This window comes from Diplotaxodon limnothrissa, linkage group LG15, assembly GCF_057381915.1.
Source record: "Diplotaxodon limnothrissa isolate DT_005_m linkage group LG15, D_limnothrissa_male_GT1.1, whole genome shotgun sequence".
NCBI lineage: Eukaryota > Metazoa > Chordata > Actinopteri > Cichliformes > Cichlidae > Diplotaxodon > Diplotaxodon limnothrissa.
Genome location: NC_140610.1, coordinates 31,575,935 through 31,596,301, shown reverse-complemented (window position 1 = coordinate 31,596,301; position 20,367 = coordinate 31,575,935). Strand labels below are relative to the sequence as shown.

The window sequence follows — 20,367 nt, the reverse complement described above, 5'->3', positions numbered from 1 at the left end:
GAAAAAGGCAGGCTTGGTCTTCCGTTTTAGGCTGCTCCACAGCCACAGTAACGTGATCACACAGCCACTTCTGCTTAAACTCCCCGTTAAGGTATAGGTAGTTGCTGCAGTACTCTTTTGGACACTAGGTGTCACCACTCACCACATAACTGCCACACTGGCACTGACATAAGAAGAAGAAGAAGTAGAAGCAGACAAACTCAGAAGCAAAGACACTGGTGTTGTGTTTTACTTTTAAAGACCTTTTTTCCAACGTTTTTTTTTTTCAGGAGGTCTCATCTTTTCAAACTGCTTCAACGTTTCCCTCCATATAATCTGACAATCGCCAAGCGTCTATACTGGAATATCATCAAAATACTGGGAAAAACCAGCATGACCGTACACGCGTCTTCAAACTGTGACTGCATCATCACATTCTGCCAGGATACGGTTCATGACAAACGACACCAACAAGGCAGCTCGCGCCTTCTGATGTGACATCAAGTTCAACACGTGGATGTAAATACAACTACCAGTGTAATTCTTTACCTCCCAGTCATCATCTGAAGCGACCAAAAAGACAATTCAAAGTTTTTCCAGCTCAAATATCTAGAAACGACCCACACTCAGCAGATGAACTGATAAACCTGTTCCATCAAATAAAACCCGAGCATTTATTATAGGAACAAAGAGGATATGTCACTTACTTTTTGTACAGCACAGCATTGGGTTTCTTCAGGGAATACTGTGAAGGAAACAAATGTACTTGCATGAATATACAGAAAAATTACACATTGAAAAACAAAACAAACAAACCTCAAAACGCACTGTGAGATGGAAAAAATCTAAAAAATTGATCTCAGTTTGGAAAAAATGAATGCCACAGATTCATCCAGTGAAATGTTAAAAGGGTTGGCGTAATAAGCAAATGCTTCAGCCAATACCTTTTGATTAGCCTTGTCTCATGCTTTCTTGCTTTGTGGTAGATCTTTGTTCTGTCTTCACTGAGATATTTGAATGGTAATCAATAAAATCAAATCAAATCAAATTAGACCGTCGGCGTGAACAGCTGCTTTAAGAACAGATGAGTAAAATATTTTTAACACACCAAATATTCACATGGATTTTACACGTCCAGTAGGCTTGGGCGATATGCAAAAGTTTATACCCGACAATCGTCAGTCCAATAATCAATGATGGGCAATATATTTGCACATGTGCAGATTTTTTGATGGGCAAAGCAATGTAATCATGCACGGACTGATTTGCACGTTTACAACACAGAAGAACTCCAACTAATTTCCCCCCCAAGAAATTAGGGCTGTCAGCGTTAATGCGGTCATCACTATTAACACGATTAAAATTTTTAACGCACTCAACCCATCTGGAGCGCAGAATGAACAAACCTTGGACAAACTGCCCGAAATGCATTGACAGATTCATTTCAGGGATTTACTGTGCTCCAGATGGGTTAATTTTTCCTGTTGACTGCTTCTATTAGATCCACCATTTAACTTACTCAAATAAATAAATAAATTGTAAAAACGATCAACGATGGGCTTAGCCTTATGTCGAGAGTCAATATATTCGGCCAGTCACCCAACCCTAACGTCCAGCCTCAAGCTGATAGGCGTCAATCTGTGTTCTTGATTGTCTTTAGATCGTGGCACAATATCTTACTTCTTGAGATTTGTTTAGCCTGCTTCACTTTTTCAGATAGACTCTAAAAGTCTTGTTCTGGCTGTGATCAGGCCTGGGTGTGGTTATCTGAAATTAAACTCAGCTTTCCAAAGAACTTGGTTAATCATAGTTAATTTAATAGTATTTTCACACCTGTGCTATTTAGGCTATTTCGATCAAACTCTTGTTCATTTCCCCCCTCAGTGCAGTTTGTTTTTTGCAGATTTGGACTTGTTATTGTTCCAAGCGAACTCCAGAGTGGTTCGTTTACAGTGTGAACATGATCCGACCTCGATCTGAACCAACTACCAGGTGTATGTTACAAGTCTGAGCTAAAAAAAATATAAAAAAATAAATAAAAAAAACCTCCTGTAGAGGAACTATAGATGTGCAAAGGTCTGTACGGGCTAGCCCCTAGCAGTATTGTGTTCTCCAATAGTCTAGAACATAGCACCTTCTTCCTGCTGCCACAGACACATCTGGCCAATAAGCCGACTGAACAGTCTCATGTGGTTTGTAGTAAGGCATTTGGTGCAAAAACAAACCAGATCATTAGGAATAGATCCAAGTGTAAGAACTCATCATTTACAGGTGTGAAAACACCCCAAAGTTTAAGAATTGTGGGTGGGGCTTTTTCCACATAGAGCCAGGTAGGGTTGGACAGCTTTTGTCTAATACTAAAATCTGTTTGATGATCTGAAACATGTCAGTGTGACAAATATGCCAAACTCCATCCTTACACAGCTCCTCTGTGACTTACTATGTCCTTCAGGGCCTGCGTGATGGTCTGACTTGTGTTCCCTCCTTTCATAATCATGGCACTCTTCACATCTTCAGTCAATTTGGGTGCTCTGCTCTCCAAGAAGCGTTTTGAGCGCTTTGTCTTCGGTTTTCTGAGGAAGAAAACACAAGGGAATATAAGAAAGATGACAAACTGCACACAAGGCAAACTATCAGAAAATCAAACCGGTATTTCTGATTGGTTGATGACCTAAAAATGTACATCAATTAGCCAATACAGATATTGTTTCTGTTCATCTTGTTTCCGATCTTCCTCTTTCTTTCAGAGACACAGGGAAATCATCTTCATAAAATAACTTCACTGTCTGAATGTCTTCTAGCTTGACAACAAACTATCTTAAAACTTAGAGCATTGTTTCAGAGAGCAGCCCTGATGTGAATCAATACATCTGCCAATACATTAATAGATGCCTAAGAATAATGCTATGTTTAGAATAGAGACTTTATGTGCACAGCGCTGAAGAAATATTAACCAAACTTGTATGCAATGCCAGTATGTACCAAAACATAATGCACTGAAAGTAAGATGGTAACCTTAAAAAGTTTAGTTTCAGCAGAGAGACTGGATACAAAAACAAGACATTTAAATGAGTTTGTTATTAATTATATTAATATGATTGCCTTAAACATAAAATACTCAAATCGAGTGTAACTCAGACCGTTAGACCCTGAATTTTAGGCATAACACCACTAATCTCACAGCACATTAAAGACGAACATGAGGCTGAGAGATAGGGAAATCGATTTGATGATGCGCTTATGTAGAAATATGGGGTGTCTCCAAATCCTTTGTGGCATCTGAAGATCGGACAATGAGATGCCACAGGGAGATGCCACAGAGGCATGGCACAGGGAGATGCCACAGAGGCATGGCACAGGGAGATGCCACAGAGGCATGCCGATTCCACGACGGAGCTAGTTGCAGTTAGCCGACAGCTAAAGGTTAGAAGCTTTGCCATAAACAGCACATTCATAAAACGATACATAGCAACACTTCCCAGGCCCCCCAAAGCGAGAGTCCACACTTACATTACAGAATCCAACTGCGTCATTGTATATGTATTTTTATTCCTAATCGCTAACGACCACACTAATTAAGAAACACGTGAAAACGACAAGAGCGACGATTTTCTTCTTCGATCATATTTAACAAAAGAAACCCAACTCAAAATACTGCCATCAAGTGGTCATCTGCTGATGGCCTTTTAAACTCTGAAGGCAGATCCCATCCCCATATCTGATCAGACTGTACAAGAAGTTCAGATTGTCATTTCTCACTCCAAAAACAAAAAATCTCCTGGAATAGAGTGCCTCTTGACTAAATTTTCAAATTCAAATTTTATTTGTCACGTACACAGTCATACACAGTACGATATGTAGTGAAATGCTTGGACAACTGCTCGTGACCTAAAGAAAACAAAAAAGGAAAAGGCTATGAATAAGATAGGAAATAAATATGAAAAATTAAAAAGGGTAAATTTAACTAGGAAGGAATAAAATATAAATTAAGGTTAAAAATGAAATAACTGTACAACACAAATTAGAATGAAGGGTAAATTTAACTGGGAAGAATAAGATAAAATATATAAATTAAAGTTGAAAATAAAATAACTGTACAACAAAATACACAATACACAATATAGAACTATATAAGAATGTATGAAGAAATCTAAATATAAATAAATATATACACAATAACAGCAGCTGTACAAGTATTAACCGGAAATGAAGAATATAGTGACCAGTGTTGTGCAAAAAAACAATGTGTGCAAAAACAATGTCCAGAAAGTCCAGTGTGTGTGTAAGAACCGTATGTGTGGGTCAGTACTGTGTGGTGGTGTGATTGAGAGACCGTATCGCCTGCGGGAAGAAGCTCCTCCTCAGTCTCTCTGTGTTGGTCTTCAGGGAGCGGAATCGCTTTCCTGACCTCAACAGAGAGAACAGTCTGTTGTTGGGATGGCTGAGGTCCTTCACCATCTTCCTGGCCTTGGTCCAGCACCGCCTGCTGTAGATTGAGTGCAGGTCAGGGAGCTCGGAGCGGATGGTGCGCTCAGCTGACTGCACAACCCTCTGTAGAGCTCGTCTGTCCTGCATGGTGCTGTTCCTGAACCAGGTTAAGATGTTTCCCGCCAGGATGCTCTCTATGGTGCACGAGTAAAAGTTCCTGAGCACCTTGGAGGGCAGTTGGAAGTCTCTCAAGCGTCTGAGGTGGTAGAGACGCTGTCGGGCCTTTTTCACCACGGTGTTGATGTGACAGGACCATGACAGGTCCTGCGTGATGTGATATTTTATACATTATTATATATTATGTTATATAATAATGTATGTAAATAGAATTATATTAAAAAAAATTTAATCAGGAAAAACCTGCTGGGTTGGATTTTAGGCTTTTTAACTGACAAGTCACGAAGAGTGAGAATAAATGGTGTGCTGCCTGACCCAGTGTTCTCCTCCACGGTGCGTCTTATCGCCCTTATTATTCATTCTCTATACAAACACGAGCAGATATGCCGCCATCATTTAACTTAATAACTGTTTTTTGATTTAATTCATCTTGTCTAATTATTACCAAATGTGTTTAAATAGGTGTGCGTTTTGTGAAGGGGTGTCAAATGCTATAATGTTTCTGTAAAGCAAATCTACCTACGGGTATAAATAAAGTAACCTTGAACCTGAATTATAAATAAATTTAGATTTGGTTGTAACTTCATTGCTGCTGTGAGAACAATAAGAAACTTAAGGTTGTTCAATTTCCCATATCTCTTTCTCCTGGTTGGTTCACCTCTGGGCTGTCAGAAAAAAATATTTAATAATAATCCCATTAAAGGAATTTCTTTACCTGGGCAAGAATTGATTTTAGCACAGAGCCTTCTTTTTAAAGGACGACACCCAAATTCCTTAAGCTAAAAACAAAACAAAGCATCAGGTCTCTTACTTAACATCAATAAATTTAAACTAATCACAATTAAAGACTGTTCTGAAAAAAATTAAAATTATAGAAGACTTTTGTTGTTGTATGCCCCATTTTGGGGCTTCCAGTCAATTCAAACAGATGATTTCAAAATCTTTGTTTCCATATGTACCCGTTTTTAGGGTTAAGAGCAGGATATTAACCAGGCATAATTTTACCCTCTTTTCAGTAACCTATACTTGACACCGTAATCAAACTGGAAATTGTTTTTGGTAGCCCCCCCATATGGGGGGGGGGGGGAGAGCCTAGAGGGGATGTCATTGAAGACTGCACCCTGTGCTGTTCTACTGTAGAGCAGCTTATTCTCACACACAGCTCCAGTTTGTTCCTCCTGGAGCCACTGTTGTGCCCCCCCACCACCAGTCCAGTTGCACTGTATGACCAGGAGAGATCCCCTGTGATTTAGGTCTAATCAGTGTATTAGAGTAGGGAGCAGCTTGTTTCACATTAGGTCTTGAGATTTTTTGCACAAACTACACCAAAACCCACTTAACCATCCCTTTAAAGCTTTCTGATGCAGTCAGTCCTACAGGGTCTTGATACCAAAATAAAAGCACACAGATCTCACATTTAAGTATCTTTTATTGAAGCATTAAGCTCATAGCACAGATATTTAGCACATCTTGACCATCCAGAGAACAGATAAATGAATTAGAACAGCAAAGTTGCTCATTCAGTACAACCTGCAACTGTACCCTCACAAGGAGGCTTTCCTGGCTTCCGTTTCCTTGAATTCACAAAGCAAAGTGATAACATGATCTAGTCAACTTGGAAAAGGTCATCCCTCAAGTAACTTTGTTGGAACATCGTTTTCACAAAAACATCTAGAACCAAAGGGCAGAAAGAAAAAAATTAAAAATAAAATTGGTCCGCAGCAGAAATACAAAATATTTTGTATAAAATTCAATTACCATTAAACTGCAAAATAGAGATCACCATATAAAAACACCAACGATCCACACCAACAAGGCTGAAATGCACTTAATCCAACAGCTAGCATACCATTTCTGTTGCTAGATGGAAATTCTTAAAAAATATAAATCAGACTACCATTACAAGTCATTTAATCTTAAATTGAAGGAAAAAAAAAAAAAAAAAGAAAACCAAAAAGCCACGTAGCCACACTAGAGGGACACTTTTCAAAATTCCTGCCCTTATATAGATAAATTTACCAAGTGCTAGCTTGACTAGCATGCTATGTTCCTTAGATGATGTCAAGTGCTGAAATCGGGATAAAACTATCACATCTGCAAGATTCTAACAGCATTCTCTGGCAGGAGAAGCTAAACCTTAGCTGTAGTAGGGTATCAAATAAAAACAAAACCACAAACAAGACTGAAACTTCTCCTGCTTTTAGCACCTGTCTGAAGCCTGAAATCTATAAGAGTTAGACAGGTACATGAAATTTATAAAAAAATAAAAATAAAAACCAAAACAAAAAGGGGGAATAAAATACAAACAAAACCACCTATCCAACATGTACCAGGTTGGGGCAGTTCCAACTTTCACCTTGTAAAACAAGAGGAAGGTGAAGCACACACACTGACAGCAGAGACAGCGCTACATTACACTGTTGAGCAACACGGCACTAGTAGTCACATGCAGTGTGTCAGGATTCCCCTTGCAAACAAAGGGCATTGACCCAAATGACAAAAAGAAAAAAGTGAGGGCACAATAAATTTCATAAATGGCAGTTTATGTAGTGGTTATATGCGGAATGATCTGGGACCACCCTGGCATGCTCAGACTAGTGGGCCTCTTTTGTGCGCTTACATCTCTGTATGTGGCAGAAAGAGACAGGGTGGATATTATGTTTGGGGGGATGCTTTGGTGGGCAACTAAAGCAAAAAGTGTCTGATTCATTATTTCCTTTCAGAGCTGAACACAGTGCGAGTGGCCAGGAGGGCTGGCTCTCGGTGGGCTGGGGCTGAACAATGGCCGGTCAGCAGAGGGCATTGTGAGCGCGTTGTCTGGAGTCGTACATTCAGCTCAAACCTGTTCCAGGCTTTCTTTCCAGAGAAATGTACATTCGAAAGATGGCCGAGCAAGCCGCTCTGCACGGCCTGTGCTACATTCAGGTTTTTTTTTTTGTTTTTTTTTTTTAAAAACCCTCTGTGAATGCTGCATGACTGGGTTGAAATATCTAGATGCTTCCTACAGATGTGGGCCAATGTAAAATGTTCAAGCTCAGATCTGAAGTGTATAAGCTGAAAGTTTACCAAAGAACAAAACTGCCAAAAAACAAAACCTGACCAATAAGATGAGAACTTTTGAACCTTTAGTGCAACATCAAAGCAAGATGGCATTTCAAAGACAATCCCACAATGCCCAAGCTCAGCACAACTTGAGCTGAGGTGATTTGCCTCCAAGTACCTTGAGTAAACAGGGTTTTAAAATAAACTCAGTAACAGAGTAGAGAAATAGTCATGCTAACTAGGTGGGTGGGTGCAATTTGAAGTTTAAACCAATGGATGAGATCTAAAGTATGCTCATAAGAGGCGGACTGATCTGAGCACGTCAGGGTCCTGGTCTAGGGTGGGCGGAAACCTTGTCTGTGGGGAATGAGGGGGGACACCTGCAGGAAGGGACCATTGTACTGGGCACAGGTGGACAGCCTGAAACAGAGCGTGTTTAATACCTCTACATGCACTTCAAGATCACAGCAAGAGTGGGCTAGAATATCGTAACAGAGAAAAGAGCTTTCATGCAAGGGATCTAAGTCACGGGTACAACAATGCAAACAACTCAAACTGGAAGTTAAAGTAGGGGCAGCAGCGCCATCGCTGACACCAGGACAATCTGGATGGTGACAGCAGCAGCGGGGAGGGTGGGACAGGAGAGACGATGATGACAAGCTCGCTACTCTGTGGTGAAGCGCATTGCAACGTGGGAGCGCCGAGGCGCCACGTTTTTTGCGCCTCTTCATCCTCGACCCTCAGCTCTGCTGCTGGTTCTGCTGGCGATTCTTGGTGTAGCTTGTGAAGACAAAATTGTAATCGTTGAATTGAGCCAACTGGCGGTCGAGGCGCTTGTAGCCCTCCATTTTTGGGGGAGTAGAAAAGACACTGCGACATTTAGAGCTCTGCAGGAGAAAAAACAAAAACAAACCACTTTACAGGAAGCCGTTTAAAATCCCCCCGGGTAGATTGTGGAACAGTTTACCTCCTCACGTCAGATTCTCCAAAAGCCTAGAAACTTTTAAAACTGCTCTTAAAACTCACCTCTTTTCATTGGCTTTTAGAAAGGTTTAATTTATTTGTTTATTTATTTTTTATTTGATCAGCGAGGTGTTTTACGAAATTGTGTTCTATTGTATTTTTATCTGTATTTACTGTACAGCACTTTGGTCAGCCTTGGTTGTTTTTAAATGTGCTCTATAAATAAACTTGACTTGACTAGATGCAAAAATTGGATTTGAAATGCACCTGATTGACAAAGAGTGTAGTCACAAATTTTCCTGGCTTGAACACCTCCACAACCTTCCTGATCAATTCATCGTATGATGTCTGGGAGAGGTTTGTTTCAAAGCTGACGTAGGAGAACTCTGGCTCTGGGGTGATGTGGATGGTCCAGTAGGTTCCCTGTGGGGAAAATGAGCAAAGTCGCATCACTGATTTGCTTGAGCGCGCAACTATGATGAAGAAACAAAATGCCACTCACGTCAGTCTTCATCCCGTTCATCGAGTATCCACAAGGGTTGAACATTGTGGCATCAATCACAGAACCTGGAATCAGGTCACGAATTCCACTCATCTGCGAGAACAGAACGAGACCGTGATTACGAAGGTTAAACTACTACCACATGCTTGTTCTGAGGGGGAAACCGGGGGAAAACTTACACGAGTGACCTCACTTGCGGAAACACCGTCTTTCATGTAGAACTGGTCCATGATGGCTGGATCAAGGTCGCTCATCAGAACTTCCAGCGTCTGATCAGCACACTTGTTCTCCCAGTACTCTGGCATATCCAGAGTAAACAGGTACCTGTGGGAGAGATGCAAGGGGGCATTAAAGATTTTCAAACCTGGACAATGCATGGAGCTGCTACCTATGAGAGGAGGCCTTGAACATCCTTTCAAACTAAAGGCTTTTCACCTCCCTCATGAATTGGCATTACCAACATTCACTGACAAGTGCTGAACTCCAGAAACCACAAATATTTAATTATATTTCATGACTGAAAATCTTGACCATCTTAGCTATTAGCATATTAAGCCAATGTGGGATATTTTAATGCTCACCAGCAGTCAGAGTTCAAACGTCCCATACAGTAGGCTGCACCATCTGTAAAAGGAGGGAATGTTATGGTTACCGTTTATAATCAACAAAAACATTAGGCAGCTCTGAAGAGAACCCACAATGATAAAATTAAGCTACACAGAATTACAGTCTGTGATAATACTGAATTTCATTGTCCCCACAGCTATAGTATAAGCAATGCACTCCATAGTCTCAATATTACAAGCAACATTTGTTCTTAAATGATTAAAACAGCTTGGGTAGAGATGATGATCACAGATACATGATTACCTGATCTATAAAAACAAACCTAAGATTTGCATTAATCAAAATCAGGGTGTGTCTTATGATTGGATATTTAAATGTTCGCTAACCCCGCTAGTCAGTGCCAAACAGTTTTATTACTTTATTCATGAGGGTAAATACATGACAGCTATGTTAAGCAGTGCTGCTCTGTAGTTCTTTTGTGCTTAAAAAGCTGCATGTTGGTGTTGTCAGAATAAACTATAAAACCAAGTTGTCAATGTTAGCATAGGAGAAGCCTACTGCTAACAGCACTGCTAAGATTATGTTTGATCAATGAGGAATGTGCTAATTGCTTAATACAGCTAACACATGAAGTGTTTGTTGGTTAACGTTTCACTTTGATCATTTAAAGTGTGTTTGATTTCAATTTTTTGTGGGGGTAGTGGTTGAGGAGTTCTGTCTTTTAGATTTGTCAACTAGTCCAGCTTTTTGTTTAAACAACTAGCAGATTGTTTGCCAGGAGCAGCCATAAACCGGGAACTGCCCTGGGCATTTTCCAGCTGTAAATTCAGAGCGTCAGGGATTTAACAGACTGTGCTACAAACACCCTTTACTAGGGCTGTGCGATATGACCAAAATCTCATATCCCGATATAAGAATTCTATCGTCCCGATAACAATATAAATCACAAAAATGTAACATTTTCTATAAATTCTGTGAATTTCTGGCAGCTCGACTTGCGGGAAGTGTTTCCAGCTGTGCGGCATGTACCCGGAGTCAAGTGTTTTAACCGATGCATGAAACTATACATTTTTACACATAAGTTGTAACGGCCGACGTTTTCTTTGCGAGTATTTATTACACGGCGTGCTGCGGGGAAAAGCCTGTTCTAACAATTGAGTCTTAGGATTATTTTTTTTAGCACCTGGCGGCTCTTTTTTACTTCTCATCTGTAAATAATCTGCTCTTTCACGTGATTCAGTTTATTTTGAAAAGTCTCAACAGGATCTTGAGATTTATTGTGAAAGGTTTATGTGGAACATAAACAAGCGGACACGCGATGGTGTTACCGTCGTTGTTACTAACGACAACGCATAAAAACAGGCGCTTGTCTGTCTGTAGTGTGGTTATATTAAATAATATCAACTTTAGGAAATTAATATAGCCACTACAGTGACCATCAAAACGATGAAAAAAAAAATATTGCCGTAAATAGTTTATTTTGCGACACGACGAAACATAACGTAAAATGAAACGATAGATGTTTTTATATCATCATCCGATATATATCGTTATATCGAACAGCCCTACCCTTTACTTGCGTGTGTAACACACTTCAGAGTTTCATGTATCACGTACTGGGAAAAATCTGGCTGAGGAAGTCCACTTCTTCCTGGAAGTTTCGATGAGGGAACTCTTGATGGGCTGGTTTCATGAAGTTCTTACGGGAGTAGAAGAAATTCTGCAAACGAGACACTAATGAATAAACCTACGCAACTAATCAGCTTCATTGATACAGCTCGTTCAGATTGAGATGAAATAAGCTTTGTCATGCAAATGCTACACCAGTCTAACCTCAATGGTGTCGAAGCCGCAGTACTCCCTGGCGAGTTCCAGCAGAGGCACCAGTGCTTGCAACAAGAGGGTGGTTCCGCATGTCTTCAAAATGAAACGTCTCTTGGAGACAAACATGCTACTCTCACTGTAGAGACAAGAAAGGAGTTGGTCACCAATAACCACAGAGCATCGTTTTCCTCATTATATTCTATGATACATAATGATGATTAAGTAAACCTGGTATCTTTGTAATATTTACCTAAAATGAGCAAACCAAGCCCCTCAGCTACTCATTCGTAAAATGAAATTTTACTATTGATGCGTGTAATAGAGGTCCGGTATTCGTTTCTATATTTGTTTCACCTTACTACATTGCAGAGCAGTAATGGGGAAGGTAAAACTTCAGTGAAGGCTTTCTCTCCTTTTTAATGGGGAAAGGAAAAAAGGTGGACAGGTGAGCAAAAGGAGGAAGAGAAAAAGCCACACCCTAGTTCCCATTCAACTTGTCATACTTGTTTGATTACCCAAGAGGAGTTAAGCTTACTGGCTTCAGTTTTAGCTTCATGTTAGTTTTATCTGACATGCTCATACTTGGCCTACCTTAACACAACTACACATTCATATAAGCACTGCATGTGACATGTAGAGTACATGCCCATACTGACACCTGAGACTGTCATTAATGGAAATTAGGTTAAGGTCTAGTTGGAAAGACTTTCTGCAGGTATCGAGCAGGCACTCACCTGAGTATATAAGCTTCCTGCTTGTCAGTCTTTGTCACACTTATTATCAAACAATGCACATTTTCCAAGAGTTTGTCCCACTCAAACCTGAAAGAAAAAGAACACAAGTTAAATGCACACAAAGACAAAGTTGTTCTCTTTTGAGGTCATTTTAAAGTGGCACCCACTACAGGAAAGAACTATTGATGGTTATGTAACATGGCCAAGTTTGAAATGTTTTCAGGATTTTGAACAGAAATGTCTATGAAGCTTGCTGTAGTCTTTACACTGAAAAAGTAAGTGCATATAACAATTTCAGTGCCAGAGTATGCTCTGGGCATACAATACTGATGATATCAATAGAGGTATTGTTCAGACTGAAATGTGTTTTCCACCATGTGCAGATGGCTGTAGGGTAATGTGGACTTATTCTGCACCTACAGCAGACACACCTTCTAGCAGCTGCCTTGGCCCCCCCCCACCCCGGACACCACCCAGACAGCTGGGTCACATTACAACCTTGGAACAGCAGCCAAACCCATTCACAGTGGGGGCCTGGGCTGCAAGACAAACGTTCCAAGAAATAAAGTGTTCGATGAAAGCATACCAGCAGCTCAATGAATGCTTTATGAAACTGGCTTTTCTAGAGAACCTCTCAAAAAGAAATGCCCCTCAGTAACCAGACTGCAGCAGTATGCGTAAAGGCTGTGGGCAAAAATGCAAGACCCAATTATGTTCCTTTCTACATGGTCAATCTACAAATGAACTAGATGACTGAGGAAACTCACACAAAACACAAATAAACAATGCATCTCTCAGACATTGTTCTAAAGACAACAAAATCAAGAATACAGTTCACACTGCAGCCTTTTGTATTCGGGCCTAATGGCCCAAGAAACTAAACTACAAATATGTTTACTACCTTCCAGTACCACAAACAACACTTCATCTAATCCCTTAACAACATTGTCCTCAGAGAGTGACAGGCTTACGTCATCTATTGTGAACATCACTTCCTCTGAGAGGGTGGGGGCAAAAGAGGTAGGTATGGTATCACGGAGTCAAATGTGCTCCAATATCAAGTTTCAAATAAGGTCAACACATGAACAAGTAAACAGTTTTTTGTTTTTTTACACTTCCAGCCCAAAACACCACCAATTTAAAAATCTGGTTTTTAGTTTGTGCATAAGAAAATTGTGTAAAAGGATGTGAATGATTTCAAAACTGCACGTCTCAGAAGATAAACAAAGGTCCTGCACCGAGGACCAACATTGGAGCAAGATGATATAAACTCTAAATCATGCTATAAGCTACTCTAAATCTGGCCATGCAGGCGATGTGCCTTTAAGATGGCTTTGTTATACACCAGCTTCTCTTTGGCATTGTCCTTAATGCAAAGACTCAACATCTTTAGTTTGCCATCAAGGCCAAGCCTGATGAGAATGGGTGTATATCATAGTACCATCTAAACTCTGCAAATGATATAATATGATTAAGTAATGTCAACAGTGTATTTGGAAGATGAACAAAGGCATTACAGGTATGTCTGGATACAGTTCAGCTCGATCACTTCCCGCAACATAACAGAGCTGTTGCGACATGCCTACTTCCCAGTTTCATACCAGAGGCCAAGCATTAGCAAGCTGTGTCAGCTCCTGCCTCGGTGAGAAATCGACACCAGAGGTTATTTCTAGCTGTGCAACAAGATCATATTTTCCTCAAAGAAAGCAAAGCGCCAAACCTGTTTTCATGCATCCCAGAGATTATGAACACATGGCTGATCAAGACAGCACATGTTGGAACGTTTGCCACTTATCAGACAGAAAAGTGGTCACTTACTGGATGGCTTGAACACAGGGAACAGTAAATTTCTCAGGTGTTTAGAGGTGAATATGCTATGACTTTATGAACCAGTCTCCCCTACAATGACTGGAAGTGCTTGGTATGCAGTCTGAACCCTGACAAGTGGCAGCAGAGGTAATGTGAGCAAGCTTCACATTTGTGAATCAGATGCCCTTGTGGTCTTATTTGGACATTGGCTAACGTCCATCGAGTCTGATCCACTGACAGTGTCCCTTTGAGCCGTTAATCTGCCCTCTGGCTGTAAATTAATGCCAGCTTTCCTTTACTCCAATGGTTATGCACTTGTCAAACCAGCCCCTGATCTGGTCATTAACCAGAAAAAGTCACCAATCACTGGAGATGATTTGGCCTCCTTGAACCAGTCATGAAATGACACACTGCCAGAGAAAAAAGCAAAAAAAAAAAAAAAAAAAAAAAAAAAAATTAAAAACAAAACCCTAAGCAAAGGCAGTGGACACCATTAACACTTTCACTTACTCTCACCTTACATTAAAGAATCAGTACCATTCTTACCTCTATAGGTGACATAACCCAGGTGATTTTAAACAATCTATTTGTTTTACAGTGGACAAGTTCCACTAAAGTCTGGGAAGCAAAAAATTATTATGACACACGGTACAAATCTGCCTTTAAGGTTTCTCCTTGTTAAAGGTTGTTTAAAACGTGCATTTCAAACCAGCTAATTTTGCTAGCAAGCAAAAACCGAATTTCTCACAAGAACTGAACCCACATGGATTTTTCAGAATCCATGCCGCCCCGGGTCCTCCCCCCCCGTCTTTAAACGTAACCAAGTGCCCCGCGGCACAACGTAACAGGGAACCCTCTAACCAATCAGAGCAACTAGGAGCGAGAGCACCGCGTGGCCGAAAACGTGAACACGACTTTACGCAGTTTCTCTCTGGTTAAACAGACAGCGGTAACAGACCTGGGGCCAGCCTTTAGCAACCGCATGGGCAGAGGGAAAGGTTGACGGTTTTCCCCAATCACTTAGAGCCTTAAAAAGTAAAGAATTTAAAAAAATAAAATAAAGGTGGAATTGGAATACTTGAATCTATTTCCGTGCCAGCAAGGCACGCGGTGACAACGGACGACCACATGTCTCACATGCCCCCCTCGTTGTAGAGTGACGCAGGAAAAAATAAAGCATATGTAATTACAAAGCCCAAGCAATTTAGTGCACACGAGCACGAATATATATATAGCAATTGGCAAATAACGACAATAAGATCGCCTCATCACTAAATCACAAGCAGTCTGAGAATTCAGCGTCGGAGAATTCAGGAGACGGCTGATAATTTGAATATTTTTTCCTAGGGACTAGCTTAAATGAAGTAGCTCTAAATTGGCTGTCATGGTGGCGTCCAAGCCTCATGCGACAAATCATCTCGCAAAAACAAGCGATGGGAGCTGAATATATTAATTACCGCAAGCTCCCAGGGTGAAGAATGAATGACTCAGCCACTGTTAAAAGGGGGAGGTGTCCATTTTCCAATGGCGACGTTAGCTAGCTCCCCAGCTTAAGGATCCACGGTTAGATTTGGTTCACTTCAATGCTTGCCGTCTATGAAGGGGTGGATTAATAACTATATGGAATACAGTGTAAACGGAAACGGGACTGTACAATATTCAAGTTGTTATACATCTCAAAAAGTGACCACTGAAGCCGTGCATGTAGCCGGTGTTTCTGTCCATGTACCACTAGGCTGCTGTGGACTGACACTGCCCCGGAGACACTCAAGTAACACGAACCTTGGGATGGTACGGAGGTCTCCGTTTCCTTTGGTCTCATCCTGCCGAGAGAACCACACCTCCAACAGCTTCTCGGTCCCCTCGAAGAAATGTGCACCGTTATCTTCCATCGTGAGACAACAGACACCCAACAACCAAAAATATTACAACGTCGTTTATAACGTTTACAGCTTAATTACTCCTTCCTCGACCTGTTATTATTTCGCGAGGTTCAGTCCTTAAAACAATCCAGGAGTTGATTTGCTTGAGTTACCGTCTTCCCTTTAGCAGAGAATACCGTTAGCGAGCGCTAGCTAATATCGCCGGCCATACTGTGTAAGCGCTGAATGGAGACCGCGCGGAGCTTTTATTTGGCAATAGCCCTACGTAAGCCTCACCTCGAGCCAATCTGAACGCGAAGCCATATCTTGGGATTTGTGATTGGTCAGAAACCTATCAATTATAATAGAAGGCGGGTCTTCCGTCATGAAACTTTTCCGCCTGCATGTAGCTTTCCTCTGGAAATACATACTAATTATATATATATATAAACAGCAACATCAACATTACATGACATCTGGATTTAAGTTTACGAAGGCCAGTATGACAGTTGACGGCATGTTCGTGTAAAAGTCCTTTTCTGATAAGTTTTCTTCTGTTCACGACGATTACGTAACTTTTTTTCTAACACAAGCCATTGTGTTTACTTATCACATTAATTTTTCGTATGTACGCTCTCTCTTTTTTAAGCTGTATAATTTGTTTTTTTCACTTAATGGTACTATAATACTGATATTAAACTGCGAATATCAGATATAAACCACTTAAATGAGAATATGACCAAGTTGTTAAATTGGATTGAACTAAACTGGACTGCGCAGGTATTCGTTTTAGCAAAAGAGTGTACTTATAGAAGGAAAACAGGTGAAAGAACTCCCAAAGGATATTACATATCTACTGTATGTGTTACAGGACTTGTCTCGTCTCATTGTGTTCCGGGCAGTGGGAACTCACACATACAATTGTCACCCAATAGAATGACAGTAATTAAGTATGAATCACATACATATGACATGACGTCACTCATCTACATATACAGGTGTGTGTGCATGTCAAAAACCTATCGATTATTATAGAAGGCAAGGGTCTTCCATCATGATGTTTTGTTTTTTCATAACCTTTATTTATGGAAGACATTTCATATGTTTACCACTAACTGCACTAAACAATTTTCTTGTTTTTCTTTTTTTGGCTGACTGTAGTTCACAAAAGTAAAAAATGAATCTAAATCTCTAAAGAAAACTGTGTCTTAAAAAGAGATGCAGCGACCTACTTAAACCCTTAGATGCTTATCAGAAAAAACATCAGCTAAAATAACAGTTAAGAAGTTGGAAAACTAATATTATCCCCCGAAAAAACAACCACAGAAACACCCAGGATGTTTGCACATATCCTTAAGTTACACATAGCACTTGATATCTTTAAACAATTTGTAATAGGTCCCATACCCTTCGGATCACATTGAGTTTGGTGGGAAGTGGTCACTCTAACTATATTAAATGAATACACTGCATATGTACACAGTTGTTCAGCTTTTGCAACACCATTATTATTATGACCATTAAATAATAATAATAATAATAATAATAATAATAATAATAATAATAATAATAATAATGATGATGATGATGATGATGATGATGATCCAGATAACGAGGATCCGTTTAGCTCATTTATTTATTCATCTTACGTGACGTTAAAAAAAGGTAACCTCAAACCACCGACGGCCGCATTTTTGAAGAGCTTTCATGAGTACGCAAAGTGCAACGAACAGCAGCGAGAAACGCGGGTTGTAGTTTGCCATAGCTTGCCTGACAACGCGGCAAACTGCGGCGCCTGCTCATAAGAACTACCATACCCAGCGAGCCACGCGCGCCAATTAGAAACGTCAACGAGCCAGTGAACATTAAGCGGAGCAGACCAAAATCCCAAACAAGGAAATGGTGGGGGAATAAAACGACCAGATTATTTAATTAATGCATGTTATAATTAATATTTTATTTTATTGTAAATTAAGGCGTATTTATGGGTTAAAATGGATTACGACTTCAAAACAAAGCTGGCGGCGGAGAGAGAGAGAGTAGAAGATCTGTTCGAATATGAAGGTTGCAAAGTGGGTCGAGGCACCTACGGGCACGTTTATAAAGCTAAGCGCAAAGACGGGTAAGATAACCGTGAACGTTATTGTGTATGCTGACATAAAACTGACCGCGGGATGCATTTTGTGAACACACGCCTCGGTTATGTGCTGAACGGGGCGTTCGATTTGAAGCTCCCCGAAGCGATAGCCCGTGTCTCTGTGTTTTTGTTTTCATGTAACGCACTCACTCACCAACGGTCCCCCCCACCACCTCCGTCCCCAACCTCAGAGCTCCCCCCTTTCCTCCTCCTCCTCCTCCCCAACACCCCCAAACAACAATGTAAAGCCGCGGTGCTGTTTATTTTCTGACAAGTGTCCTGTCGGCGGTCGCAGCAAAGGTAGCTTCTATCGTATTCTATCGTCACTTCGCGCAATAGTGACACCTGAGCGGCTTTTCTTGGCCCCGTTTTCAGCATCGTGGAGTGCCAAACTTTTTTTCTCCCTCTTTCTGACACACATTGTTTTCTCTCTGCCATTTGCTGCTTACACTCACTGACAAGCATATGACAGCGTGTGACCACGATGTATATATCAGCAACAGAAAGCAGGACAGATATGTTCTCACATTTCTGCTCTGCTGTGCCAACGGTGTCAATGTTCCTTATGCAAACTGGCAAAATCCCAGTCCAAAAAAGTGGCAGAATCTGGCCAGTGCGCTTCGTATTTGAATACTACAAGTTTCATTTGTACGATAGCCAAAAGGTTAATCACTCTGATCTAAAAATTACATTCAAGAAAAGCAGCGTTAACCAAGGGCACAGTGCATTAAGAGCTGATTTTGCTGCCCCCGTCTTCCAAATGCTTTGTCATAAAGTTTTCTCGAAATCTGAGATGGAGAAACTAATTTTAAGCATTAGATGAACTTATTATACAGATGGCCCAATTGGACTTCTTCCCATGTATTACTCGTTTTAGAATAGAATAGAGTAGAATGCCTTTATTGTCACCATACAGTTGTACAGTGAGATAAAGAGCATGTATAAAAATGTACAAATATACAATCCGGTGTAAGAAGAAAAAAGTAAATATGTAAATAAATTGTTTTTTCCAGTCATGGCAGATGGCTGTCTCTCCTTGAGCCTGGTTCTGGTTTCTTCCTGTTAAAAGGGAGTTTTTCCCCCCACTTTTTGCTCAAAGGGGGTCATTTGATTTTTGGGTATTTTTTCTATATTACTGTGGGGTCTTTAATCTTACAATATAAAACATCTTGGGGTGACTGATGTTGTGATTTGGCGCTATATACATAAAATGGAATGGAATGGAATTGTCAGTGTTGTTATAGCAAAGCTAAACACTGTTTTATTACCAGTAGGAACAGTATCACTCCAATTAGATCCAACCTAAAAGGAGTGTCACAGGGAACAGCTAGCTTTTCCAGATTTATAATAGCCATTATCAAGTCAATATTCATAACTGGTTAAGAATACACATAAAACAGTTGTTTTTTGTTCATGTTTGTATAGCTATGGTTATAAAATGTCTGCACCTCCATGCACTTGTATTTTAAATATATTTTGTATTTTTCCAAAGAGATTAAAAAACATGAAATAAAGTTAAAGCTTTATTAGCTTTATTTCTTTCAACGTTTTGTCTGTATTGCTGTGATAATGCTAATGTGGCCATAACCTCTATAGACAACTCAAATAATACAATTATTATTAACATTTTAAAATCTTTGTAATAGAATCAAATTAAAATTTACCCAAGCTGTTAAAGAAGGCCTTTTCTTCTTCACGTACTTTGAGAATTGATGTATTAAAAACTTTTACAATCACTCAGTGTCTTTAAAATCTGAAACAGTTTAGGTTTGTAGATCAGTCAGTTAGACTGTTTCTTCCTCACTGTGTTTGTTAATATTGCAATATTGTAACTTTATCAGCAGTGTAGATATGTTGGATTTAAACAAAGTGAGCCTAAAAGCAATGTTAAGCTACTTGACTCTAGTTTAGCCAATAGTTCGATGGAGTAACATAAAGTAGACAATTAACCACTGGTATTGCTTTAGTTAGTGGGCCGAGTTCATGTAAAACTAAGGGGGCATTAGTGCTTTCCAAACTATAAACTCAATAATAAATTCTTTCATCTTTAATAAAATGATCAGTGTTGCTGCTTTGTCAGGTGTAACAATTAAGTTTAACATCCAGACATCCATGAAAACAGAATTTATTACATTTAACGGAGTTAGAAGTTAGCAGGAAGTTAGCTTGCTAGTTTCCACGTAAACATGATATAGCATGTTCTGAATGAGAGATTTCTGAAAAAAATAAAACTTACAGCTCTGCCATCACTTCCAACATAAATGAAGACAAAACTAAACAGCAGTGACTTTTGTAGGGTTAGTGAAGTTGGGCTAGCTGGTAATGATGTGCTACGCAATCGCT

The 20,367-nt window shown here is 40.1% G+C and overlaps 3 protein-coding genes across 3 annotated transcripts in view; 1 reads left to right on the top strand and 2 right to left on the bottom strand.

Annotated features, from left to right (window-relative positions):
- The window catches only part of rpf2 (ribosome production factor 2 homolog), an 11,979-nt gene extending 8,409 nt beyond the window's left edge, over positions 1-3,570 (bottom strand). The window contains exons 1-3 of the mRNA XM_085372568.1: positions 3,490-3,570; positions 2,420-2,552; positions 687-724 (exon numbers count right to left, since the gene is read on the bottom strand). Coding sequence (XP_085228694.1) covers positions 687-724; positions 2,420-2,552; positions 3,490-3,512 — 194 coding nt within the window. The 5' untranslated portion in view covers positions 3,513-3,570. The remainder of the gene's footprint in view (positions 1-686; positions 725-2,419; positions 2,553-3,489) is intronic.
- A 4,740-nt stretch (positions 3,571-8,310) lies between these two features.
- amd1 (adenosylmethionine decarboxylase 1) lies at positions 8,311-16,112 on the bottom strand. Its single transcript, XM_085372554.1, has 9 exons — positions 15,808-16,112; positions 12,217-12,303; positions 11,492-11,618; positions 11,276-11,378; positions 9,673-9,715; positions 9,271-9,415; positions 9,092-9,184; positions 8,857-9,012; positions 8,311-8,513 (listed from the first exon to the last, which is right to left on the bottom strand). The coding sequence occupies exons 1-9, from the start codon at positions 15,915-15,917 to the stop codon at positions 8,367-8,369; spliced, it is 1,011 nt and encodes a 336-aa protein (XP_085228680.1). The 5' UTR covers positions 15,918-16,112; the 3' UTR covers positions 8,311-8,366.
- A 1,640-nt stretch (positions 16,113-17,752) lies between these two features.
- Positions 17,753-20,367, top strand: part of cdk19 (cyclin dependent kinase 19) — a 63,899-nt gene continuing 61,284 nt past the window's right edge. Inside the window, exon 1 of the mRNA XM_085372496.1 lies at positions 17,753-18,009. Within this exon, the coding sequence (XP_085228622.1) occupies positions 17,882-18,009 (128 nt within the window). The 5' untranslated portion in view covers positions 17,753-17,881. The remainder of the gene's footprint in view (positions 18,010-20,367) is intronic.